The sequence below is a fragment of the Ictalurus punctatus genome, chromosome 2 (assembly GCF_001660625.3).
Source record: "Ictalurus punctatus breed USDA103 chromosome 2, Coco_2.0, whole genome shotgun sequence".
Classification (NCBI taxonomy): domain Eukaryota; kingdom Metazoa; phylum Chordata; class Actinopteri; order Siluriformes; family Ictaluridae; genus Ictalurus; species Ictalurus punctatus.
The window spans coordinates 30,442,608-30,470,554 of record NC_030417.2 but is presented as its reverse complement, the minus strand read 5'-3'; the positions used below and the strand labels follow the sequence as shown (position 1 = coordinate 30,470,554).

The window sequence follows — 27,947 nt, the reverse complement described above, 5'->3', positions numbered from 1 at the left end:
GTTTTCAATATCGCTCTGACAAAATCGACAAGTGTCTTCATCTGTGTTCCCAGTGTTTCGTTTCAGGTTCTTTGATCTTGTTCCCAGTTTCTCGTTTTCATGTTCTGCCTGTGCCCTGTCTACCCTGTTTGCTGCTCGCTTGACCCCTCGCCTGTTTTGACCTTGAACTTGCCATAGATTTGAATTTGTCTGCCTGCCGATCTTCATTAAAAGCTTTAACTTCACTTGCATCTGTCTCCAGTCCCTGTTTACATGACAGAAAAATGTATGTTTTGTATTTTTTCTTCTTATTCTGCACACACTTGTGGGAAATTTTTTTAAAATACAGTGTTACCCGGGCACATGGTTAGCATGTTCGCCTCACACCTCCAGGGTTGGGTGTTCGATTCCCACCGTGGCCCTGTGTGTGTGCGGAGTTTGCATGTTCTCCAGGGGTTTCCTCCACCAGTCCAAAGACATACATGGTAGGCTGGTAGTGTATGAACGGGTGTGTGAATGTGTATGTGAGTGTGCCCTGCGATGGATTGGCACCCTGTCCAGGGTGTACCCTGCCTTGTGCCTGATGCTCCCTGGGATAGGCTCCAGGTTTCCCTGTGACCCTGAAGGAAGGATAAGTGGTATAGAAGATGGATGGATGGACAGTTTCTAATACCTGTTCTTTAATTAAGATACATAGATTTTTTGTAATCGAGTACACCACACAGTGTGGTGGTTGCATACAGCCAGGAGTGAAGGTGTCACATTAGAATATGAAAGAATTGCCTTTTAGCAATACTATCAGATTCTTAGGGATGGCATTTGAAACTACATAAAATTCCTTAAAGTGACCCAAATCCGTGTTTTAAGCAAAAATAAATGTGGCTAAAAACATTTCCATGATGATCTATTATATCATTCACAGAATAAACCATTTTTCAAAGAACAAAGATTTGTTACGGTGTGCAATAAAACAATTATTCCAAACAGAAGTTTTGTGAGGGCTGAAATTGTGTGAATATGCCAGTTTACAACATAAGAACACTTGCTGATGAAAGGTGGATCATTTTGAAGGCAGCTTTGAAATTTCAAATTCACACTTTAGTAAAAATTCCATACTGTGCCTGCCAGTTTCTCAAACACTGAAGAAGAGACAATGATCTCAATCTGAATCTTAAAAACTCTATTCATTATTTCTAAATCAGTTACTTTTGAATTATCTTCATAATGGCATACCAAATCATTTTTATTTACATAGTGAGATTTATTTTTCCAAATTAAGTTAAAGCAAAATTTTTTTGAGGGGCACCAACATTGATCTCGTATACCCCTCAGCAAATGTGCAGTTGCACCCCGTATGTGTATTAACATATTTGTATTAACATAAAAACATTCAACAACGGACATAAACTGAACAAGTTTCACAGATATTTGACAAACAGATATGGAGTAATGAGTCCATGAACAAAGGGAGGGTTGTAAATTATTGTAAAAAATACAATATTAATAGTACCAGTCAGTATCTGGTGGCCTCCAGATGCTTTAAGTACTACAGTGCATCTCATCCTCATGGACTGCACCAGATTAGTCAGTTCTTGCTGTGAGATGTTACTCCACTCTTCCACCAAGGCATCTGCAAGTTCTCGATCATGTCTGGGGGACACATGGTTACATGTAATTTTCCACTGCGAGGACGATCAGCTGTCCTTCCTGTCTCCCTGTAGAGGCGTCTTACATTACAGACATTGCAGTTTATTGCTCTGGCCACATCTGCAGTCCTCATGCCTCCCTGCAGCAGGTCTATGGCATGTTCACGCAGGTGAGCAGGAACACTAGACATCTTTCTTCTGGTGTTTTTCAGAGTCAGTAGAAAGGTCTCTTTAGTGTCCTAAGTTATTGTAACAGTGACCTTAATTACCTACCACCTGTAAACTGTCCGTGTCTTAAGGACTGTTCCATGGTCACATATTTAGCCCAGAAAATCAGTTATGTGAGTGAACACACATTTCTTGTAGAAGTCTACAATATTCAAAATGAAAGCTCTCATGAATATAACATTATTTATCGAAAGAAATAACAGTAGGTGTTTATGTTAATAAAAACATTTTAAAAAACACAACAAACATAAGTTCTGCTACCCCATTTTCAAAATATAACTAGACAGTTGAGAAATATACCTTTCACTTCTGGAATACAACATTCTAGAGATTAAAGTCCTTAAAAATGTTAGTTTTGAGCCTTAGGGCTTTTCATAGTACCTCATTGGTACGAGCACAGCATCTCAAGGGCGAGTTTTTCGTGTAAGAGTGTTTTTTTTTTTTGGCGTTTGGGAGGGGCTGGGGGAAAACTATACCGGTTGGGAAACAGAGTTCGACACAACAAGCAAGCATAGATGAACTGTACCCTCTGCCAAACATCCATATATTTCATACAGGTGGTCATCGGGAAAAGCCAGGGGATTGTGTCTGACCCTAAAAGTTCTTTCCCTTTGAAGTGTCTTTATTATTTGTGCTCCGAGCTCCATAAATGGTGAAGCCACCTCTACAGCCCCTAAAGGATCAACTTTGATGTGTCAGATTTAGCCTGTATCACTTTGCTCGCAGCTGACTGGTCCAAGTAGGGTTTGAGTTTTCTTACCCACAATACAACCTGCTCCGGAGCAGGTTAGCCATGTAGTGTAAGTTACCATGGCTTTGAAACCCACTAAAAACCAATCCACCTTGATGAGACCGAAAAAACAGACTTTGCTCAAACTAAACTCAAACTTACCTGGGTAGCCACCGGCTTTGTGAAACAGGTCTCAGGGGTGGCTCTAAGGGTTGGCCTAGCCATAATGATGTATTATAGACCACCCCCAGAACTGATAGGTTGTTGTTCAATTTTAATTTTGGGGAACAAGCGATATTCAGTCAAAACATTTTTTTATTGTGGTAACTGGTTCATAAAGGTACCAGTCATTTCATGTCGATATACCGATGGAGAAAAGAAATTGCTGATAGGTAAGGGTCTTTTTTTGTTTATCTTAATTTTAATGTTAAGATTGTATTTAAGGGCTCGACTTTAGATGGAAAATGAGATCTTTTTCTGACCGGTTTAATTTTTCCTATGATTTAGGCTTGATTTTAAAACAGGCTGAGGTCCTGGGTGATAACCAGAGCCAACCTCTGGGTCAGCACTGTCTTCCTGCTGTTGGCATCTACCTCCCATATACTGCCATTTTGCCATTTCTAGAGGCACTGTGTTGGATTTCACAGATATAATGGGGGCTGAAAACCCACTTTGCACTGAAAAGGGGTTGAGGCCTGTAAAGGAAAGCCATAATTAAGCACATCGCTAGAACTCATCTACGGACATCTAAATGGTAAATGGCGCACTTATATAGCGCTTTTATCCAAAGCGTTTTACACTGTGTCTCATTCACCCATTCACACACTCACAAACCAATGGTAGCAGAGCTGCCATGCAAGGCGCTAACCTGCCATTTGCCACACTGAACTTGGGGTTCAGTGTCTTGCCCAAGGACACTTCGGCATGTGAAGTCATGCGGGCCGGGAATTAAACCGCCAACCCTACGATTAGTGGACAACCCGCTCTACCACCTGAGCCATAGCCGACATCTATGCTGCTTTATGCCTTCATGAGTCTGCTGGTGCTTCCAGAGGTCTTCCAGGTGGTAGAAGCATCTAGATCACATGGGGCAACGGTGCAGCCTCTTACCTGAATATGAAGAGGTGCTGTTGGTACTCGACAGTCTGGGCTAAGGGTTTGCTACATTTTAGTGGATCAGGGAATCTCCGTGTATATCGCTTTGCTCAAAGACTTCTTACCATTAGAGGACTCCCAGCATGGTCATTCATACCCGTTTTCTTCTTCATACCCCCTCTTCTTCCTATGGTAATTATCAGCATTGCTAATGAGATCATTCGTAGAGTCACTGTGCTGACATTCACATCAAACATTATCTCTTATTTTTAATCTCCACTCTGCACTGTACAACACGTCCTGGATGGTGGCCTGAGGAGCTACTAGGTCTTCAGACTCTGCTTCTCGTTAGGTAAAATTGAACCAACTGGCTTTTGAGTCATTGACACGTGGAATGCCTGGTTACAAAAACAAGCAAGTTTCTGTATTGAAAAAGTACACGATCTACAAAATCAGATGTGGTGTATTAATTTTTTTCTCAGTTCATATTCAGTGGACATAGGGAACGTCGGTGATGACGATTCATGTACAGCACATGTACAGTATGTGTGCAACTTCAGTAATACTTGATGTTCTCAAAACGTAAATATATATTTATATATATGTTGCTCTCTAATTAAGAAGCAAAATGTCATAAAAGTAATGATACAGACAATATATCAATTGAGAAACTAAAATTTCCAGACATTAAAGCAGTGTAGGCACTAATTCATCAATAAACACTAGGCAAACTAGCAGTCCTCAGAAAGTCATGTTTTCCCCTATAAAAACCAAATCAAATATTTAAAAGACTTACACCATCCCATTCTCCCAATTGGAAACTATTTCTTAACTCTTTTTTTGTGCTACTCCACTATACAACTGGATCTTAGTCCAACATTTAGATTTCATTTAACTTTATAGAAACTCCTATTTGGACTTTTACTACTGTGCTTCACTTCCTGTTTAAATGCACAAGAAAATGAATGATTCTGCTAATTCAAAACTCAATCACACTCACTCGCTGTCTCTTTAATTTTTGTAATGCTTATAACTGTACACACCAATAAGCACCTGGATGATACAGTAAAATCAACATACTTTTAGTCAGTTTTTTTTGTAATGATCCTTTGATCAAAATATCAGATTAAGATTAACATATAAAATCAAATTTAAACAAAAAATACAAATAATGAATGTCTCCATTTATTAAAAAAAAGTATGCTATATGTATATATATATATATATATATATATATATATATATATATATATATATATATATATATATATATATATTCATCCTTTCACAATATGCTGTAAGCTAATGTTCTCATACCATTCTATGTTGCAAATACTTCTTGAGGCACCTTTTCTGAGATAAACTGTCTGATATCTGTCTGCAGTCAGGTAATTATTCATCGTGGACCATCCTCAAACTTCCTGTGTCTGAAACAGATGACGTCAGACCATTTTAATGCAAAAGTAATAAATATAACAAAAGCCATGGATGATTGAGACAATTATATACCGGTGATATGACTTCTACTGAAGAGAGCCTTATCACGATTTGTCCATTTTCTTGATTTGACCTTATCTTACTACTAGTCCACTATAACACCATAGATATACCTTGGATAATAATGTTTTATTACCTACACCAATATTTTGAACATACAGTATAACATTCAGTGAAAACGTGTTGCAACTGTCCAGTTCTTATAGTTTTCTTGTGACCATAAATGTGTTCGAGAGTCTTTATATGTATAGATGTACATATACCTTTTCTTACCTTTATCTGTCAAGTCTGGTCTTTCTTCAGCATTGCTGGAAAGCTCAGATGTAGCTGCAGTGCTATCGTCTAACTGCTGCATACAAGAATGCTACTTTTAAAATGAATGTAATGGTACATTTTCCCCAGCACTGTCATGTCAAGATTACATTTAAATAAAAATAAATAATAATTAGGCGACATGTAATACACCTGTTGATGAAGCTCATTCTCCACTGGCTTCTCTCCACTGTGAGATCGTATTTTGCACCTTTTTGATGGATTCTTGTACTTGCATGACTGTCTCTCTCCTGAAGAACAAAACACAGACTGTAAAACTCTGTAAACCTATTGCCTGAACATTTCCAGAAAGCTACCTTGGACTCACCGTGGTGGGTTATTCTGTGGTTACGATAGCGATATTTCTGAATGAAGCCTATATTACACTGGCTGCACCAGTAAGGCCTTTCATCTGAAAAGCAAATCATCTGGTACTAAGTAAACATGAAATTAACAACAGCATGTTTAAAGGGGAATAAATAATTCAATTCTGTTAATTGACCCGTGTGAGTGTATTCATGTCTGCGAAGGTTGTAGGAACTGCAGAAGGTAGCGCTGCAGTGCTGACAAACGTGCAGTTTTGAGCTCCGTGCCCTTCTCGCCACTTTATCTGAAGAGTTGTCCTTCACCCTCATTGGCTTTGCATGGAAATAGACACAAATTACAAGTAAAATTGTTGTTTGGAAGCATCTAAAAACCTACACAAAAGCTACATCGTCATTAAAAAGCCAGTTGTTTCAGAACCAGTAGTAAAACTACTTTGTCTACTGCCAGAATTAAGCTGCTATATCAAAACATGCTTATTCTAAACAAAAAGAAATACATATTAAAGCATGAGGAGAAAACGCAAAGTCTGCGCACACAGGGAAGAGGCAGGATTCAAACCCCAACCCTGGAAGTGTGAGGCAAACATGCTAATCACTAAGCCACCATGCCATCCTATGTGCTGATGAATATTACTAAACAAATGTATGAAGTGAATGAGTGGGTTGAGTGAGTCATGGCTGTATTCGTTGTCTCGCTCAAAAGTGCCACAGTAGCATAACACACAGTGTGCATGCAGGTGGTTCATGAGATGAAACATTGTCACGACTAATGATTTAACTAGCTGCTAACATTGCTGGTTTCCTTTAACTTTGCGAGCACACACTGCACTCCTGGCACCCTAATAAATAAACATTTTATACCAAGTAGCTTTTATGTTGCTCAGGATTTCGGCTATTGCAGTAGAAATGCGAGAGTAAATTAGTAAATTAATGACACGTATAGTTGTAATCGTTCCCCAAACATACGCTATGAAAATACAGCTACCATGTCTGCATCAGTAATGTAAGAAACTTATAACTAGAATATGGTTTACCCGAGCTTGAATACGAGAACTTCTCCTCCTATTCTCTAGCGTGTGTCCGTTCTGGCTGCTTTGCTCAGCGTCAGTTTTCTTGTGCTCACTCTTGCTTGTTTCAGTCTGATCGTAGGCTGGAGAGCTGCAGGTTGGATTGTTGTGCACATGGTCGTGTCTGACCATGCTGATGTCTGGAGCGAGATCACTTTGCGATTCAAGATCAGCAAGTAGTTGTTCACCAACTAACCCCAAGTCTTGACAGGGAGAACCTGTAGATTCTGGGTCAGCGTAAAGCTGTGTTGTACAGTGACGAGTGTCTGATACAGGGGTGCTAACAGATTCAGGATTAGGAGTTTCCTGTTTGGAAGTACAGGACCTATTTGAATTAGGAGAACTTGCTTGATTAGTTGGTAGTAGAGCTTCACTTAAAGGTATACTCCTACCCATATCTTTGTGTAAGAGGTTTCCTTTGCTCTGCAGAAGATCCAGCAACTGTTTCCTTTCCTTTGCCTTCTTGTCATAACTAAGGGCCTTTGCCACCTCTGGTTCTCTAGCATGTGCTGATAGGAGATGCTGTGTCATTCGGAGGGAAGGTTTCTTACAATATAAGCAGTAATGCTTTTTCTTCAGTTTTAATTTAGCTTTTCCTTTGCTCTTTTTCAAACTGTTCCAGACATCAGATATTTGTAAACAGCGCTTCATCTCAGGAGCTTGGGAAGTGACTGGTGATGTTTTTCTCTCTTCTGTTGATGTCTGCTATGGGGAAAATATATAAGATTAACTGAGAAAGTAGGAAAACATTAGAGGATCATTCTGCAACCTGTGAGTTTGTGGTACATATGCACAGTTAAAGAGTTTTTACATTTAAGTGTCTTTATTAAAATGTGCAAAGATTCAGCTGTGACATGGCTACAGAGACTGAATTCAAGTACAGTGATTTTTCTTCAAATGAGCTTTTTCAGTGCCATCAGCTTCACAAGGTTATATATTTTTTTTACACGATCTATTAGCACTAGGGGTGTAATGATACACTCCGGTCACGATTCTATTCGAGTCATGACACTGGCTTCATGATTCGATTTGATTTGCTTGTTGGAATATTTTGAACAAAATTTAGAATGAAAGGACTCCATTTTAAAATCATAAACAATACAAAATTAAATGCACGTTTGCCTGTATGGACAAAAAAAAATCTCCAAACTGAGATTTAATATTGTAAACAAAATGTACTAACGTCTCTGACCCAGGGAAAATGATCGGTTGAAACTAATGAGCTCCGTAGCATCGCCTGAATTGTCATTTTAATTGGATATGGAGCTCCAAAGTCAGGGATGGTATGGTTTGAAAGTTATCAAAGAGCTCTTTTTAATGGTTATAATGTGATTGTGTAACAATATAACCTCTAAGCTGTGTCAGCCACTGTGATCTGGAGCTATCGGTCACTTCACAAGTGCAGATGATTCCCAGTAATGGCACATGCTCTCCGTGAAAGAATGCGATCATGTGACCAGCGTGCTCTATATATATTTTATCTCTCAGGTGTTCAAACAGTGCAACTGCATTAGATGCATAATTTATAGAATGCTGGTTTCCATTATCTGAATTGCACATTTCTATGATGCAAACTGTCACATTTTTTCATCATGATTTTACATTCCTATTTAGCACACTTCATTTGCATCAAAATTAACAAATACCAATTGGGCATTAGTACTGACCACACATTATGCCTAACAGTCATTTTGTATGAAAACTAAAAAATAATTCTGATAGCCTTCACTCCCCATGCACATCAATGAGCCTTGGGCACCCATGACACCCAGTTGTCCTTCCTTGGGCCACTTTTGGTAGGTACTAACCACTGCATACCAGGAACACCATTCAAGACCTGCTGTTTTGGAGATGCTCTGACCCAGTCGTCTAGCCAGCACAATTTGGCCCTCGTCAAAGTCACTCAGATCCTTACGCTTGCCCATTTTCCCTGCTTGCAACACGTCGACTTAGAGAGCTGACTGTTCACTTGCTACCTAATATATCCCACCCCTTGACAGATGCCACTGTAAGATGTTAATCAATATTATTTACGTCACCTGTCAGTGGTTTGAATGTTATGGCTGATCGGTGTGTAGTATGTCACTTATTATTAATGTAAATTTCTTACATAATTTCTCATTACACTATTACATTATCTTGTATCTTTAGGTCAGTTGCTCTCAAACTGGGGGCTGCCAGATGGCTCCAGGGGGGCTGCATAGAAATTTTAGAACATTATTATTTTTCAATTAATTTTACCTGTAAGTAAGTCGCGATTGTCAACCTTTGAACTATAATGTACACAAAAATGAAAAATATTAATAAATTAAATCAATTATAAAAAGCATAAGACACACCAAACAGAGACATCCGTTGATATACTAGTGTTGTTATCCACACGCTGATAAAACCCAAGACTATTTAAAATGGATAAATTTTTAGATCGAGGACATAGTTAATACAGAAGAGCCTAGCATGAAAAAAATAATAAATTGTGAAAATTTGTCGATTCTAGGGGGCCACAAAGGCTACGCACCGTACACAAGGTGAAAAAGTTTGAGAACCACTACTTTAGATTACCCCAATAACCCTGGCACCGAATAATCCATACCAAAGCCCTTAAAATAAAACAACAGAGTACATGATCAAACCTTATTTATTCAAGATACATAATAAACAATTAACACATTAAGTGTACCTGTAAGTGGTCACTTTGTCGTCTTCTCTTTGTATCCCTGCTCGGACTGTCCCATTTCCACTTTACTGTTGTGGTGGAATTTAAGCCAAGAGGTTTCAAATCACTGTCTTGACCAGTACATTTACCACCCTCTTCTGTGTCATCTCTGATGTGACCTTCAGAATCAAACTGCTTTGTTGCTGCACTGTATATTTCTGGACCGGTGGTTTGTTTTTTTTCTCTAGGAATATGATTTGGAATTAGAAGATAATGTGATTCTATGTCAGGGGCTCTATGTTCATCATTTCCAAAAACTTGAAAGGAAATGTCTCCTGTTTCTGGGTTAGCATTTTTCTGTGCATCACTGCTAAAAAAGTTTGCAACTAGACAATTGATTGATTCTGAATGAGGATTATTTCTGGCAGCCGTCTCCGATGCAAGTTCTGGCATTGTTATGGCGGTTCTCTCTGGTTCTGTAGCAGAGCCAAGATTTTGCTCCAAGTCCACACTTACAGCTGTTGGTATGATAGTCCAGTCTGATTTGACAGTATGCGAACGGCTCACTGATTCTTGAGGCGTAACATGTTTTCCGCTGCAATCTAATGTGTGCTTCGAGGAACTCTGGCAATCTTGATCAGTGTTTTGTTGTAGATTGGTGCTCCCAGTGTCTAGGAGGTAAGAACTGCTTAAAACTGGGGTATGGGTTGGTAGAACGGTATCGAGTCCATTTTCAGGTTCCAAAGTGGACTGGTGTACTTTTTCTGAAATGCCCTTGGTTCCAAGTGGGGGAGTTTCCTGTACTGTGCAGGGGCAAGACTCCTGAAACTCCAGTGCATTGTGGAGTGAGTCTAGAATGAGTGGTTCAGAACATTCTGAATCAAGAGTCATCATTGCTGAGCTGTTACCAGTGTATAAAATGGACAAGCTCTCTGATCCGTGATCAGGGATAGCGTTTACCTCAGTACTGCCAGTTTCTGAAACAGGAGAAACGGAATATACATAATGTGTAGTGTGGTGTTCAGCTTTAGGTAAAGAACGATTCACAGACTCTGGAGTGGCCTGTTTTACAGTACTGATGAGGTTCCCAGATTCTGGATCAAAGGTTTTCTGTGCTAAGCTGGGCCATGATCTTAGGCTAGTGTTGGGAAGTTCTGTACTGCTGCCAGGTTCAGTTACAATGAACTCTTTTGGTTGTTTCTGCTCACATATCAAAGCATGTTTCCAAAACTGATTTCGTTGATAATACCCCTGACAAAAGATACAATGAACAAGGTCTTCCTCCTTTTTGTTCCTAGTAGTGTAATAATGTTTCTTTTTTTTGCTACTGCAAAGAAGACTCAATAATCTCTTCCTTTCTTCTAAGGTGTTGCTAAAATGCAAAGCTTCTATCACCTTAGGTTCCTTTGGGTGATCATGCATGAGATGCAGTTCTATTTTTTCGCAAGCTTTCCCACAATAATAACAGCGCAGAATTCTTTTTCCTTTCTTTGATTTTCTGTCAACTGTCTTTGAGGCCGCCCTGGAACTTTGACTGGTTGCACCAATGTCTGGGCAACTTCCAGATAACTTAGCTGTATTGACATTTATCAGTGTTGAGTCGCTTTTTCCTGAGATTTCAGAGTTGTCTGTTGAATCAGCACTACATACTTCTGATGTCTTCAGAAAGGGAAGGTTTAAGAGAATACAAAAAAAAATGTATGGATCAATATTCTTTCTAATTGAATATATACAAGGCTCAAGATATATTACTTAAAATAGCTATGAATGACACATTAACCGCCAGTCACTGCTACGCTTGTCATTCTATATGACCATATATTGAACAATGACAGCTATTTTAAAATTTTGCTAGTTTTTGTAGCACTCTTTCCTTTGATTGAGTCGCATACCTGAACTTGGACAACCTGTTGTTTAATCTTTGTTTCATTGTTCTTGACCCTCTTCTTGAGTGACTTGAAGGCGTTTGACTTCTGGTAGGTCCCCGCAGACACAGAGTGCACCTTCATGTGCTGTGTCAAGGACGCCTCACCAGCAAATGTTAAACCACATGCCAAACATGTAAACCACCTCTTCTGCCCTGTGGAACTTGGCTCGTTTGTTTGTTGGACAGAAGTGGCTGCCATCTCATCTCTGTTAGTGAGTGTACCATCAGGGAAATTTTGTTCGCCAGTCTTTTCTAACATAAACGCAACATCTGAGTCAGAGTCACTAGCTTTATGAGAGGAGCTAGGGACGGATCCTGCGTCAGCCAACCCCTCAGGAAGCGGGGTAGAGATTTTCAAAGCTTTCTTTTCTTTCTTCTCATCAGGGTTATTGGACACAATTGCCCACTCATCATCATCATCATCATCATCATCACTAACATCTGAGAGGATCATATAGCCTGACTCGGTACGAGACACTTGATGTATGGCACTGGAACTTGATTCAGTTAAGACAAATTCTGGAACTGTTGTTAGAGCTATATCAGTGGACCTTCTAACAGAAATACAGGTTTGATCTGTACCACGTTTTAGATATTCAGAGTGGGGTGGAATATTTTTAGTTGTTACAATATCAAGAAACCTTGACTTCTCATGGGTATGAATTTGGCTTCCTGACTGCTGTGATTGTATATCCATTTCCACAAGTTCTGGATCACCTCGCACCTTGTGCTGCTTCACATCAAACAAAGAGCAGTCTCGGCTTTCTACCTGACCCTTCCTTTTGCAAATTTCAGACTTTCTGAGTTCTGGGGACTCGGAGGTCTGCTGGTCCCCTATACTGACAAGCAGCTTTTCAGAGCTGGAGGTATTTTCATGATATTTATGAACTGAACCTACTTTAACACAAACAATATCTGGATGATCCGTCTCAGCCAATGGGTTTTGGATGACATAAGTGTTTGAATTTTCAAGTGGAGTTTGAGGAAGGTGACTCTTCACCTGCCCACCTGTAGCAGCATAATTCGTTTCTAAGTCAGGCATTTGGTGCAACTGAATGTCACTAGTTTCCACAATTACTGGTTTAAATTCACCCCCTTCAGATGATGTAGAGTGGCTGGATTCCGCTATAACTGGATCTAGAACAATTCTAGGCTGCAAACTGAAATTACTGTCTGATTTTGAGTCAGTTCTTGTAAGAGCTGTGCTGTGGATGGTAGCAGCACCAGATGACTGCAGAGGAAGGAGGCTGAATTTTCTACCAGTGCAAACTGATTGAGGTTGAACGGTTTCCATAGGCTCTGTAGCGCTTGCATGGTCTTGCGACACTGCAGAAGTCTGACTCCTAGTCACTTCGTTTTCTCCATCCTTCCCCTTTTCATCATTGCCTTCTACTGCAGGCTGCAGGGAGGAAAGTTGGCAATTAGTAATTCTCAAGGAGAGAAGATTATTATCCACATACCACATTAGAATATGACTAAAGTGGTATTTAGTTTATTGTGTTTTTAAAAATAAAATAAAAAAAGGCAAAAAATAATAATAATGAAACAACAAAGTGTCATGTCAAGGTACTCAAGTGTCAGGGGGGAAAAAACCAAGTTTATTGAGAATGTATATTTGCAAACCGTTTGTGTTATGAACCACAGTCCAAGAGTGTGTGATGGCAATCTTGTGTTAGCCAGTGTAGACTCTCCGTCCTTAAAACAAAATTCTAGCAGGACAAATGATTCAACTTGTGAGGCTGTTTTCCACTATTCTAACCACAACTGAAATTACTCAGTGCTTGTACTAAGTGCCTGATATATTCCGGAACAAATAAACTCCAGCAAATAAATCCATGAATTCAGCGCTTGAACACAGATAGTAATGAATACTTTTTAAACAACCACAACATTTTCTGCTGTATTTTGTACTGAAACAAGAAAAAAATGTGATTTTGATAAGAATGGCCTACATCAAACTACTTGATACAGCATTGCTGCTTGCAAACATTCGCACTCTGTCTTACTGAGTCCTGTTAGTATTCAGTGTTACTCTTATACAGTGCATCCGGAAAGTATTCACAGCACTTCACTTTTTCCACATTTTGTTATGTTACAGCCTTATTCCAAAATGGATTAAATTCATTATTTTCCTCAAAATTCTACAAACAATACCCCATAATGACAACGTGAATGAAGTTTGTTTGAAATCTTCGCAAATTTATTAAAAATAAAAAACCAAAAAAGGACATGTACATAAGTATTCACAGCCTTTGCCATGACACTCAAAATTGAGCTCAGGTGCATCCAGTTTCCACTGATCATCCTTGAGATGTTTCTGCAACTTGATTGGAGTCCACCTGTGGTAAATTCAGTTGATTGGACATGATTTGGAAAGGCACACACCTGTCTATATTAGGGATGTCACGATACCAAAAATCTAGTAGTCGGTGCCGATACCACCAAAAGTACACGATACTCGATACCAAAGTCGATACCACAGTGTGGTATAAAAATAAAATAAAAAAAATTTAATTAAAGACTCTCCTGGAGTACATCCTCCTCTGGCTGATACTGGCAGAGAGAGAGAGAGAGAGAGAGAGAGAGAGAGAGAGAGAGAGAGAGAGAGAGAGAGAGAGAGAGAGAGAATTTCAGTTATCAAACACTGTCTGACAATGAGTGGAGGTACACTCCTAAACACACACACACACACACACACACACACACACACACACCCCTTATACTCTGAATGCAAGCATTAGTTTAAATTCACTGATATGGTGACAGGCCAAAAAGATTTATTAAAAGCATGAACATTTGAATAATTATTAGTGACATTAGGCCACATTTAGCTGACAGGACACAGGCTGAATGGCGATGCATGGGGGCCCATTCGGAGGTAGTTTATAACATTGCAATGTGTTAGCGTTGTGAACAAATAACAGGCTATCGCAAACATTACAATGAGCATGACGTTAGCTGGTTTCACGGCAACAATGCCATCTGCCTCAAACAAACATTATATAGAACCGTCTTTCAGGTGCTTCGCCATATTCCAGGTGCTTCCTCGCTTTGTTTGAAATGAACGATAGCATTGGTCGCACACTGGAAACCGATACTAGCTTTCCTCTCTTTTCCACTCAACGAGTCGGGGCGGAGCTAAACTTAAGCTAAGCTAATCTTCTGTAGTTTTTCCCGTGTGCTTGTAGGCGTTCTTCTTCTTCTTCACCACTTGTGGACCGACTAAAAACACTTGCACTTATTTGCTGCCCAATCAGGTCTGGAAGAATTGCAACCTCAGTACCTCCATTAGAATCGGTTCTCTACGCTAGTGCAGAAAAAAAAGTACCATCATGTTTTAAGAATGTTGGTACCGACTTGGTACTGAAGTATCGGTTCTCGTGACATCCCTAGTCTATATAAGGCCCCACAGTTATCAATGCATGTCAGAGCACAAACCAAGCCATAAAGTCCAAGGAATTGTCTGTAGACCTCTGAGACAGTACCGTATCGAGGCACAGATCTGGGGAAGGGTACAGAAACATTTCTGCAGCATTGAAGGTCCCAATGAGCACAGTGGCCTCCATCATCTGTAAATGGAAGAAGCTTGGAACCAGCAGGACTCTTCCTAGAGCTGGCCGCCCAGCCAAACTGAGCAATCGGGGGAGAAGGGCCTTAGTCAGGGAGGTGACCAAAAACCAGATGGTCTCTCTGACAGAGCTTCAGCGTGTCTCTGTGGAAAGAGGAGAACCTTCTAGAAGAACAACCATCTCTGCAGCACTCCACCAAACAGGCCTGTATAGTATAGTGGCCACACAGAAGCCACTCCTCAGTAAAAGGCACATGAAAGCCCGCCTGGAGTTTGCGAAAAGGCACCTGAAAGACTCAGACCATGAGAAACACAATTCTCTGGTCTGATGAAACAAAGATTGAACTCTTTGGCCTGAAAGGAAGGCGTCATGTCTGGAGGAAACCAGGCACCAGTCATCACCTGGCCAATAACATCCCTACAGTGAAGCATGGTGGTGGAAGCATCATGCTGTGGGGATGTTTTTCAGCAGCAGGAACTGGGAGACTTGTCAGGCAAAGATGAATGCAGCAATGTACAGAGACATCCTTGATGAAAACCTGCTCCAGAGCGCTCTGGACCTCAAACTGGGGCGAAGGTTCATTTTCCAGCTGTACAACGACTCTAAGCACACAGCCAAGATAACAAAGGAGTGGCTACAGGACAACTCTGTGAATGTCCTTGAGTGGCCCAGCCAGAGCCCAGACTCGAACCTGATAGAACATCTCTGGAGAGATCTGAAAATAGCTGTGCACCGACGCTCCCCATCCAACCTGATGGAACTTGAGAGGTCATGCAAAGAAGAATGGGAGAAACTGCCCAAAAATAGGTGTGCCAAGCTTGTAGCATCATACTCAAAAAGACTTGAGGCTGTAATTGGTGCCAAAGGTGCTTCAACAAAGTATTGAGCAAAGGCTGTGAATACTTATGTACATGTGCTTTTTTGGTTTTTTATTTTTAATAAATTTGCAATGGTTTCAAACAAACTTCTTTCACGTTGCCATTATGGGGTATTGTTTGTAGAATTTTGATGAAAATAATGAATTTAATCCATTTTGGAATAAGGCTGTAACATAACAAAATGTGTAAAAGGTGAAGTGCTGTGAATACTTTCCTGATGCACTGTAGATGAACTGTGAAAACATATACTTCTAAAACGGTCATTAAAATAATTTCCATTAACACTACAACAAAATCAACAATCCCCAACCCATTTGTCTGGGATTGTACATCTTCAACAAGTGAACAGTTGATTTTATTTACAAAGGAAGAAAAAAAAAAAAAAAAAAAAAAGAACACATATTTGTGAATCAGGTCAGTCTGACATGCAGTCTTGTGTTGTCATCATGGGTTTCAGCATATATTTTCCTACCTCCTGTTTGGCTGTATCTGGCACTCTGGGTCTTGTTGGGTCAGTGTAAAACTGTTCTTTACGTTGTCTATAGGAGTACGGTTTCTCGCCCGAGTGGATCTGCATGTGCACCATCAGCCGCATTGCTCGTGGAAAGACTTTATCGCAAAAGGGACACGGAAATGATGCTTTACCACCGTCTTTTCCTTTTTGACCTTTCGAATTCTCAGTGGATGAACCCTCTTGTGTCGTCTGAAACAGGGGAAAGAAATCTATGTTTGAACACTGATGAAAAATTAAACAAATCATTCAATGAATGACTAAAGAACCAAATACCTGCCCATCATTGTTTGGTGCCTCGTCATTTGCTTTTTGAGGCAAGGCCATTAGTGCTTTTCTGTGGCCAAGCATGTGCAAGCTCAGCCAGTTTTTTCTAGCGTACACTTTGCCGCAGTCTTTGCAGACGCACTGGCCACGAGTTGCACCACCAGGTTTTTTGCTTTTGTCTGCGGCTGTCTGAACATCAGAAGAGTTATCCATAGTCTTCAGCAGCTTATAAGTAGAAAGAAAAAAAAAAATCATACATATATACATTAAAAAAAAACAAAAAAAAACTAATCTAACATGAACTACACCACACACAACATTGTGCATTACAGTTGCATTAGTGTTACAGTTCAACAATCATACTTAGTCAGGTTAATTCTTAGGGATTTTGTGAGTTGACAAGAGGATTATGTACATTTCTAGTTTGCTCCTCTGTTAGTCAGCTTGTTCTTCAGTATAAAAGCTAAATCCATTTTAATGCTAATAAACAAATGGCATAGACAAATGAAAAGTCACTGGATGGAAAAACAACAACAACAACAACAACAACATACCACTGCATTTGTAAGCTGGCTCTTTTTCTTCTTTTTGTCATCAAGACTTTCCTGTAGACCCAAAGTCTTCTTTTTCTTCCTTTGCTTCTTTTCGACGACATTTGTCTCCACCAGGCTCTGTCCTCCATCTTCGTTGTCATTTGGTCCAATCTCTTTCAACATCATTAGCTGTCTCCTGTGCTCCTCCAGAATTCTCTCTTTTTTATGCATCTTCTTGTGGGTCCTCAACCAACCGGCCAGCAAATAAACTTTGCCGCACTCTCGACATGGGAATCTCTTTTTTGATTTTTTGACTCCTCCTTTTTGTTCGGAAGATTCCTCAGGGACTGGAGTCGATTCCTCTGTGATTTTGTTTGAGACTGTTTCAGTTTCATTACTGATACTTTCAGGTTCAATACTGATATCTTCAGAGCTATTACTGATTATTACTTGGGTTTCTGGGTTTGTTATTGACTCCATGGTGATGTTTTGAGACACAGAAGTCTCATTTTTTGGTTGTTCGTCGACTATTTCAGAATTTTCAGTTTCTCCTAATGACTGTTCAGAGATTTTCTTTTGCTCGTTGCCAGTTTCTATTGATGGCTAAACAGGTTTAAAGAGAATAGGGAGAGAAATATATTATTTTAAATCATTACTATACACTTATACACACTATTGTCTTTGTTATTGAATATACTTCCAGTGTATGTATCTAATTCATATTTACATACATAATGTTTTTGACAGTCATAAAAATGTATTCCTAACCATAAATATGCTTATAATATGTATATACACACACACATATACGTATGGTCAAATGTTTGTGAATGCTGACATCACACCCACAATGTGGTTCTTCCCCAAACTGTTGCGACAAAGTTGGAAGCACACAACTGTATAGGAATTAATGTCTTTGTATACTGTAGCATTACAATCTCCCTTCACTGGAACTAAGAGGACCAAACATGTTCCAGCAAGATGGTGCCTCTGTGCACAAATCGAGCTCCATGAAGACATGTTGTGCCAAGGTCGGAGTGGAAGAACTCGAGTGTCCTGCACAGAACCATGACCTCAACCCCACTGAACACCTTTGGGAAGAACTGGAGCACTGACTGACCAGGCCTTCTCATTTGACATTTGTTCATGAGCACAAATCCCTACAGCCACGCTCCAAAATCTAGAAGAGTTACGGTTATAATAAAATCTGTAATGGGAAATATGGGTGTGATGGTCAGGTGTCCACCTACTTTTAGCCATAGTGTGTGTGTGTGTGTGTGTGTATACTATATATATAAGGACGCATACATCCTTTTACATCATAAGCTGTGTATATAGTAACTTTTATTGCTATTTCTTACATGTTATAGTGCTGGTCACTGTATGTATATAGGAAATAATATAAAGGACTAAAACCAACCTGGGTATCGACACGCCGAGTCCTTCTCTTAGTAGAATTAGGCAAGATGGCGTCGGAAATAATGTCACTCTTTTGTTTTTTAGCAGTATGACTCCGAATATGTGGTCCAAGCCACCCTTCACGAGCAAAAACCTTATCGCAGTACGGGCAAGCAAAGATTTTCTTTAGTACTTGAACTTTGCTGCTTTCAGTAGCTACCTCTTTCTTCGGCTATATGGAGCAGAAATATATGTGTATATATTAAAAAAAAAGTTAAGAATCAGAATATGCTCAGTCTAAAAACAAACTTGACTAAGGAGATATATTATGATATTTTTGGATAGTCAGGAGACACTAAATGAAAAGACACTTTTCATACAGACAACTGTTTATATTGAACATTTCTTTATTTTGTGAGAGAAAAACGGAGTAGTTTTACCTCTTCTGAGACCTGGGGGACGTCCTTCAGGCTGTTATTTTGAAGCTGCTTCTTTTTCTGCCGCTTACGTTCTCGTTCATGTGACTTCAAGTGGAAGGTGAGCCAACAGGAGCGAGCAAAGATCTTCTTGCACTCGGGGCACTGAAACAGCCTCTGACCTATTGCTTTTGCCTTCTCCACCTCAGTGTCGTTGTTCCTTATTGTCTGAAAGAAGAGGAAGATGAAGGTGGGGGTTAGCATGTGTTACTGTGTATATTATGCCCTTAAATACAGCTTGCTATACTAGGATATGTAGACAGGTCTGATTTTGCTAGCATTTATTTGAATTATGTTAAGTTCAAGAAACATTGCAATTGTCAGCTCATACAACATTACAGTACATTTGTTTACTTATTTACTTATAATACAGAATGACAGAAATACAGAAAGGCATCTGAATTTTATGAAAATGAATACATTTACATTTATCAGTAAAGTAAGGGTTATTTTTCCTGTCCTTTAATACCCATAGAATTTTTTTTTCCTGCAAAAAGGACATGGTGATGCCTACGTCACGTTCCCAATTCCATATCTACCTATTTGTTAGTTAGCTAGTTACAGAAACATTTATATAACACTTTTCTAGACACTCAAAGTGCTTTACATAGTATGGGGGGAATCTCCTCAACCACCACTAGTCTGTAGCATCCAACTAGATGATATGACGGCAGCCATAGCGCACCAGAACATCACCACACACCAGCTATTAGTGGAGAGGAGAGAGTGATGTAGCCAGTTAAGGGATGGGGATTTTTAAGGGGACCATGATTTAGAAGAGTCAATGGGGGAATTTCGCCAGGACCTGGGGATATACCCCTACTCCTTTACGAGAAGTGTCCTGGGATTTTTAAAGTCCACAGAGAGTCAGGACCTCTGTTTAACGTCTCATCCGAAAGACGGATATTTGTGACTTGCTTCTAGTTATTTTCAATCTGATTAAGCTAAATGGTAAAGTTACCATTTATACCTTCAATATTTAAAACCAATAAAGCACTTATAAATTTAGCTCTCAACCTATGAATGATAGATTGAGAGCTAACTGGACTAAATTGGATTGAATTGGACTACATTCATACGTACAATGGGTTTGTAAACTATTCAGACACTTTTAGTTTCTGCACACTTTACTGTGGTCTACATTTATTTTAAAATGGAAAAAAACAGATTTTTTTGTCATCATTGTTCTACAGTGCTCGCTTTTTGTGTTTTCTGTTAAAATGTCGACTCTGGGAAGGACAGTCAGAGTCCCCAGAGCAGGAGCTCGACTCGTCAGACGCAGACCTCGGCACAGTGTTATCTGGAAGTAAGTGATAAGGTGGAACATTTATATGAGGCTAGGCTAACTATGCTAACATACTGAGCATGAGCCAGAGTACCAGAGTCACATTCAGGGATGTTGATCTCCCATGAAGTTTGCCTTGATTGTTTTACGTTTACACTTTTACATTGTGCACAATAAATAAAATGCTACAAAATAAGTTGAAGAGTTTCTTTATCACTTAGTTTTTACATCTTCTTAAGATATTTGTTTAAATTCTATTTTGTTTTTGACTGTTACAACTAAAATGATTTATTGTTTGCCATAATAAAGTGGGTAAATGAAAAATACAGCGGTTAAATTCAAACTTTTTTATCTACTGGTCCTTGTTTTAAAAAAAAAAAAAAAAAAAAAAAAAAAAAAAAAAAAAATTAAAATTGATCAATAATTTAATCAATACAGAATCATATGAAACATTATACCATGATAATTTTTTTTAGCTGTAACACCCAGCCCTAGGCACTACCCAGTATTAATATAGTATTCCTAATAAACTGATCACTGAGTGTATATACACACATAAATCCATAAATAGGTACAAAACCATAAAGTCTTGTAACACACCACATTTATTAACCAAGATTAGCAAAAAATATAACGGCATTAAATTAAGATATGTTTCTTATGGATTTTATTAGGGTTTGTGTGTTCGGTGAAATTATTGAAGTTGGAGTTAATACTAATGACATAAGAAGCCCCCTAAAAACTACTTTGATAATAAGCACATTAGCTTAGAGATTCTAGATAATGTTGAAACCAAGATAACATGCTGCCACTTCTTTCTCCTTCATTCTCCACCCCTTTTTTCCACTCTTTTGACTAAGATATCTGAAAAGGAAAACAACTCACGGTAAATCAACTACGCAGCAGGAGAACAATTATGTCATTCTTCTATTTGTAATTTCATCAACAATTAACGAACAGGCATTAGATATTGATACTCTGGTATGCACAGCATGCAACACAAATAAAAACAAAAAAATTGTGAGGTGTGGAGATTCTTACCATTGTACAAATCTCTCGAAGATGCTGCTGTAAATGCCCCTTCAGATCGGTCATGTTGTTCCTTATCATAGGTCAGCTTTATTCATTCCCTGATTTTAACCACGCATTGTTGTATCAAAGTGGAAAAAAACCCACCAATGTGTTTCATTGGTAATACCAAGGTTCTAAACACAGTGCTGTGAAAAAGTATTTGCCCCATCCTGATTTCTTCTGTTTTGGTGTATATCACATATTCAAACCGAATACAACATAAAACAAACGCAATGAGTGAACACACATTACAGTTTTTTATTTAATTGCAAAAAATATTTTTATTTTTAGTATTTTTTATTATGTGAAAAACGAATTGCCCCCTTAAACTTAAAATCTGGTCGTGCTACCTTTAGCAGCAATAACTACAACCAAACGCTTCCGATAACTGGAGATCAGTGTTTCATTTACTTCTAGGACCTGGGCTTACTTCTATGCTTTGGATCGTTGTCTTGCTGCAGAATCCAGTTGCGCTTGAGTTTCAACTTACGGACTGAAGACCGGACATTCTCCTTTAGGATTTTTTGGTAAAGAGCAGAATTCATGTTTCCCTCAATTACTGTAAGTTGTCCAGGCCCTGAAGCAGCAGAGCATCCCCACACCATCACAGCTCCTCCACCATGCATGACCGTAGGTATGATGTTCTTACTGTGGAATTCTATGTTTTTGTTTGCGCCAGATTTAACAGGACCCCTGTCTTCCAAACAGTTCCACTTTCAACTCATCAATCTATAGAATATTCTCCCAAAATGTTTGAGGCTCATCAAGGTGTTTTGGCAAAATTCAGACGAGCCTTAATGTTCTTCTGGGTTAGCAGTGGTTTTCACCTCACCACTCTTCCATGAATGCCATTTTTGCCCAGTGTCTTTCTTCTAGTGGAGTCATAAACAGTAACCTTTATTGATGCAAGAGAGGCCTGTAGGTCCTTTGATGTTGTCCTTGTCTCTTTTATGACTTACTGGATGAACAGGTGCTGTGATCTTGGAGGAATTTTGGAAGGTTAGCCACTTCTGGGAAGGTTCGCTACCATGCAGAGTTTTTCCATTTGGAGATAATGGCTCTCACTGTGTCCTTTGTAAGGGTTACAAAGCTATTTCAAAGGCTTTGGTACTCCAGACTGGTGAATTTCAATCACCTTCTTCCTTAGAATTTCTGGAATTTATTTCAACTTTGGCATAGTGTGTAACTGTGTAAGACCTTTTAACCAACTTCATGCTGATGAAAAAGTTCTATTTAAGTGTTGATTTGATTGAACAGGGTTTACACTAATCAGGCCTGGTTGTGTCTAGTCCAGTTGAACCCCATTATGAATGTAGTTTCATAGATTTGGGGAATTAGTAACTATGGGGCATATACATTTTCACATAGGCCCAGTTGGTATTGGATAACTTTTTTGTTCAATAAATAACTATCACTTAAAAACTGTATTGTGTGTTTACTCAGGTTGCCTTTGTTTTAGCTTAGATTTTGTTTTCATTTCTGAAACAATTTAGTATGAGATATACACAAAAACAGAAGAAATCAGGATGGTTATATAGTAATTGCATACCTGTAACTGGATTCTTTTTCAAAAATGTTCCCTCCAGTACAACTACCGCATTAGGTTTTTGTTTTTATGCTAATTACAGACACTTCCTCCATTCCTGTACCTTTGCAAGATGTTGTGATCCACTGTCTGTTCTGTCAGAGTCACCCTGTATATTCTGTTCATCTTGGCTGGGAAGTGGCTTTCTGTGGGTCTTCATGTGAACTGCCAGCCGTGATAAATTAGTGAAGGCTCTGTTACACTGCAGGCACTGAGCTGTCTTGGCCTTTTCTCTTCCTTGCTTAGCTTTAAGGCCTACAGGTCTGGCTGCACTGGTCTCAGAGAGCTTGCTGCTGCTGGTGTGTTCACTGGCTTCATCTGATGCCTCGCTTGGCTCTACTTCTGGAGCTGTGGGGCCAGCACTTGTTGAGATACCGACGTTAGCTGATCCAGTACTGTGCTCTGTCTGCTCTGAAGAGTCAGACAGGTCCTCTATGAACTCTCTTGATGTCTAGATGGGAATGAAACGATTATGTGTGAGTTTTTAAACATTAAAAAGTTTGTACACTTACAAAACTGTACGGACATAGACAGGGCATTTTTCTGAGATCTAACCCAGACTAGGTCTGCTGAGACAATCTAACTATTTGCTAAGGCTTTATTATTGCCAAAGATTAACACAAAAAAATGTTTTATGTCATGCTGACAATGACTTCTGCTACATTTCATCATGCTCTTGAACATGAGCATTAATGCACAGACTGAAGCCTTCAAACTTGCGTATACCTTGGAAAGGCCTCGTAATTTCTTCTTCCGTTTCTTGTCCCCATAAAAGCATGTTTTACGCCTGCGGTATGTATAGGGCCTCTCGTCAGAGTGGACACGCATGTGGAACATCAGTCTCTGCTCCCTCCCGAAGACTTTCCCACAGTCTGGGCAGGCAAAGGACCTCCTCTGACTCCTGTTCCTTGCCATGGTGGACAGAGTGGGGTCAAAGTCTAGAGGAGCCATATAGCTTTGTGCCGAGTCCCATACCATACCGTCAGGAATGCCAGCATCAACAGGAGCACTGGTACCAGGATAAACCATTTCCATATTGCCAGTGCATACCGATGCTGTGAGACTTGCATCAGGTCCATATAACTGGAAATCTGAGGAGTCAATGGGCTCCGTTTTGATAATTAGGGACTCTAGTGCTAGTGTGTCTGTCAGGCTGGCCTCACCTGGGACAGGGAAAGCAGCGGGATCTGTGGGGCGTAGAAATAGCAGAAGACACAAAAAGCATCCGAGTTTAATTCCTGTTCATTCATTTCTCTTAACACAAAACTCAAGAATTCACACTAGGGGGCAGTGTTTCATTGGTCAAACCAGTTTGTACAGAAAAGTGAAAGTTACAAGGAGCAGTCTCTGAGCCAAAAACACACGAGTTCTGTGTTTCAGTGCAGTAATAATAAATAGAAGGCAGATGGGCTTAACTTTGTTTTGAGGGGAAAAATGGGACCCTGTGTGATCAATTACAAACCAAATTTCCACCAGACGTTTTCACTTCCACAGCTGTATAAATCATGGAATGGGGGATGATGTTTTGCTTTGGAATGAATCTCCTATGCTGCACGCTACATCTTTGCTGGGAAGCAAAGTGTGTGATTCTGCAGGTTGATATAAAATTGGCCATTATAATGACAGCTACAGCTTGTATAACGCCTCACACTTCATATCCACATATGCCACATATCCCTGCTATTTTATACACATCTGGCCACAATACAGACTTTTATCCTACTTATTTAGAAGAAAACTGGTTTCATTCAAATGCTGACATCCCACTTATTTTAAAATCAACCTTCTAGTTCACTAGTTCAGTGGAAACCTACCATGGGAAAAGAAGTCTGAGATGTCTGTTACTTCTACTTACTCACAAATCAGATTGGTGAAGTGATGTGGTATGCACACAACACAACCAAAAAAAAACAGGTCCTGTTTATAGTCTACAGAAAGAAAATATACGCAAATACAAAATGGTTGTACTTAATATAGGGATGAACCAGTCTAAATACTGAGCATCTGCATCAGGCAGATACCAACCTGAAACACTGGATCGGTATCAGATTTGGATATTTAACATGCCATAATCATGTCTCTGATGTTTAGCATGAATTAGCAAGAGAGGTTTGCAGAGCTTCACTCAGATCATTACTGAGATTAAGATCAGTACATAATGACTATGGACTAATAGTCAGAGCTCTGTCACTGTATTGAAAATGGAAAAACTATTATCTGTTAAGACCTGATCTAAAGGTTACAATGTGATATCTTATGTAGGGTTGCAACAACTAATGGACGAAATCGATAAAAAAAAAAGTAGATAATGCTAATAAAAATTGGCGATGAATTTCATTATCGATTAGCTGGGCTGTGCTGTGAAGCAAGCTGCGGCGCGCGACGCTACGTCACTACAACACATCTGACTGAAAATGGCGGATACTACAGAGAAAACCTCCTCTAGAGCATGCAAACTCTGCATTACTCTGCTCTGTTCGCCTCAGCACATTAAGTTTTCATATGAGTAATATTTCGATTTGTAATCATTTGTTTTTTGGTCATCGTGGGAGACAGTGTAAGCAGAGTTTACCTGTTTGAATCATGTTTATTAAACGTAGTTTACCATGTCCACCTGTGTCTAGTCTGAGTCAACTAGCTTGTAAGCAGTTGACATATTCTTGGCAACGGTACATTGTTTAATTTATTTGGCGATATATTATATACATTTTTTATATGTTTAGTGTCAAGTCATCAGGTCGCCATCCTGCATTCGATTCAAATCGAAGTCGAGCACCAAAAAAAAGAGTCGATTCACTGATTCCATACATTGAAAACTAAGAGTCAAACCTAAAGCTTCGGATTCGATTCCACAAACTAAAAATGATTCGCGCTCGCACGTCATGAAAATATATTTTATATATAGCCTTTATTTTGATTTTGTCTGGTTGGAATCGGAGCCTGAAACGCAAGTATTTACAAATTAGTGTGTGTAACCAGTAAAAATGTACAGAATACATTACGTTAGTCTGTGTGCCTCATTAGCATTTAATAATATTGCCATGGTGTGACAGTTCTGTTATCTAATAAATATCAGTAATACTGTACTGTAGTTACAGACCTGTTGTTTAATTAAGCCTAGGTAAGAGTTCTGTCGTATGATCAGTTGCTTGAAATACTTCAAAGAAATATGTTTAAATAATTATTTTTGGTGTTTAATATATTTTAAAATGAATCAAACTAATCACTTACTGAAAAAAATCTATTATCAAAACTAATCCTTAGCTGCAGCCCAAAACCTCTTGTAATTTTGATTTTCATAGTTTTTCTGAGTTTTTATTAAGTGTGAAAATGTATCATTAACCTGTATGAAAACTATTCATCTCGATAGAGTTGAAGCATTGTTTAAGGTGAATTAATGAGTTAATAAATATTACTAATGAATTCATTTATAACGAATTAATGTATTAGGACTAGTCAATTAATAACGTGAATCTTCCTAGAAAAAAAACGTGACTAGAAAAAATTCTTGTGAACCGAGTCACCTGGTTCATTGAAACGAACCGATTCAAATGATTCAACGATTCCCATTCGAATCTGATACCGTTATTTCGGAGCTAAAACGACTCTGACAAAGATAGACAACGATAAGTTGTTTTCAGTTGATTTAATAGCAAGCTGTTAGTGCAACTGAGAATATTTTATTGACTTAGGGATGGAACCGTGCAGGTTATAGATTATGTAAGATGAAGCCCCGTGTACAGCATGCAAACGCCGTACCATAAACACTCCGGCTAATAATAACAGAGAATAAGCTAGTTTACTGTGTCAGTATGCTAGCTAAACATCAAAATAGTCATTCGGTATACATAGAAAAGGGCTGAAATATATATTATATGGTTCAGCTCACAACCTGAGCGCAAACGCATCGCCTGTAAAGGGCGAAAAAAAAGCCGAGCTGGCCGCATGTTCACTACCTGGCCAGTCGGTCGGATTTTCTCCCTCCATCCACCGGAGCCTCCGTCTGAGGATCTCGTTCTCTTTGCGCGCTCTCACCGTCTCCTCTTCATACTCCAGCACCGTGCCGCCCACCATCTCCATGATCTGCTCCACCGCCGCCATCAGCCGCTCGTTTAGAGCACGGTGCAAGAGCTGCAACTTGGTCATTTTCGAGGTTTCTGCTCCAGAATGATCAGTGTCTGATTTGAAGCAGGATATAAAAAAAATATGTAATAATAACTAGCTAGCTATCGTCGCGTTAGCGCAGCTCTTCTTCCTATGGCAGTGTAGCGCTCCGCTAGTGTGTACAGTGTCAGGATCTCTACTGCCCCCTAGCGCATGGAGCGCAGTCAATATAGAGCAACATATAATATGGTTTACCTTGTTACTCAATTTAGAGCAAAATATAATCTGGTTTACCTTGTTAGTCCCATCCATCCATCTTCTATACCACTTATCCTTATACCACTGGGTCGCTGGGAACCTGGTACCTATCCCAGGGAGCATCAGGCACAAGGCGGAGTACACTCTGGATGGGGTGCCAATCCATCACAGGGCACAATCACATACACATTCATACATTATGGACATGCCAATCAGCCTACAGTGCATCTTTGGACTAGGGGAACAAACCGGAATACCTGGAGGAAACCCCTGCAGCATACAAACTGCACACACGGGATTCGATTCCCTAACCCTGGAGGTGTGAAAATGCGCTAACCACTAAGCCACCGTGCACCCGTTCTTGTCAGTCCATTTCGAGAGATCTTTGGATGATTAAGTCTAATTTCCTAAAAGGGTTATTTTTAATATACTTTTTTTCAAACATGAAACCATCTGTTATAAGGTTTGAAACTTTAGCACAGATTCCCAGCCCTGGAATTACCCCATCCTGCACATTTGAGTGTTTTCTCTGCTCTAACACACCCCCAC

At 39.4% G+C, this 27,947-nt stretch overlaps 1 protein-coding gene across 6 annotated transcripts; it reads right to left on the bottom strand.

The window, feature by feature from the left end:
* zgc:66474 (uncharacterized protein LOC327500 homolog) lies at positions 1-27,338 on the bottom strand. 6 transcript variants are annotated; one of them, XR_006980731.2, is made up of 17 exons: positions 26,993-27,338; positions 23,763-24,223; positions 23,101-23,487; positions 19,060-19,263; positions 18,642-18,851; positions 17,243-17,824; positions 16,698-16,913; positions 16,383-16,613; positions 11,429-12,862; positions 9,561-11,195; positions 6,848-7,585; positions 5,990-6,125; positions 5,816-5,899; positions 5,641-5,738; positions 5,449-5,524; positions 4,996-5,105; positions 1-3,865 (listed from the first exon to the last, which is right to left on the bottom strand). XR_006980731.2 is itself a non-coding variant. In XM_017459917.3 (16 exons), the coding sequence occupies exons 1-16, from the start codon at positions 27,180-27,182 to the stop codon at positions 5,071-5,073; spliced, it is 6,717 nt and encodes a 2,238-aa protein (XP_017315406.1). In that variant the 5' UTR covers positions 27,183-27,338; the 3' UTR covers positions 4,935-5,070. The 6 variants fall into 6 exon arrangements, 5 of the variants coding, with proteins under 5 accessions (XP_017315406.1, XP_017315421.1, XP_017315412.1 ...); XM_017459917.3 differs by lacking the exon at positions 1-3,865 and having other exon boundaries at positions 4,935-5,105; XM_017459932.3 differs by lacking the exon at positions 1-3,865 and having other exon boundaries at positions 4,935-5,105; positions 5,449-5,521.
* Between the last annotated feature and the right edge of the window lie 609 nt (positions 27,339-27,947).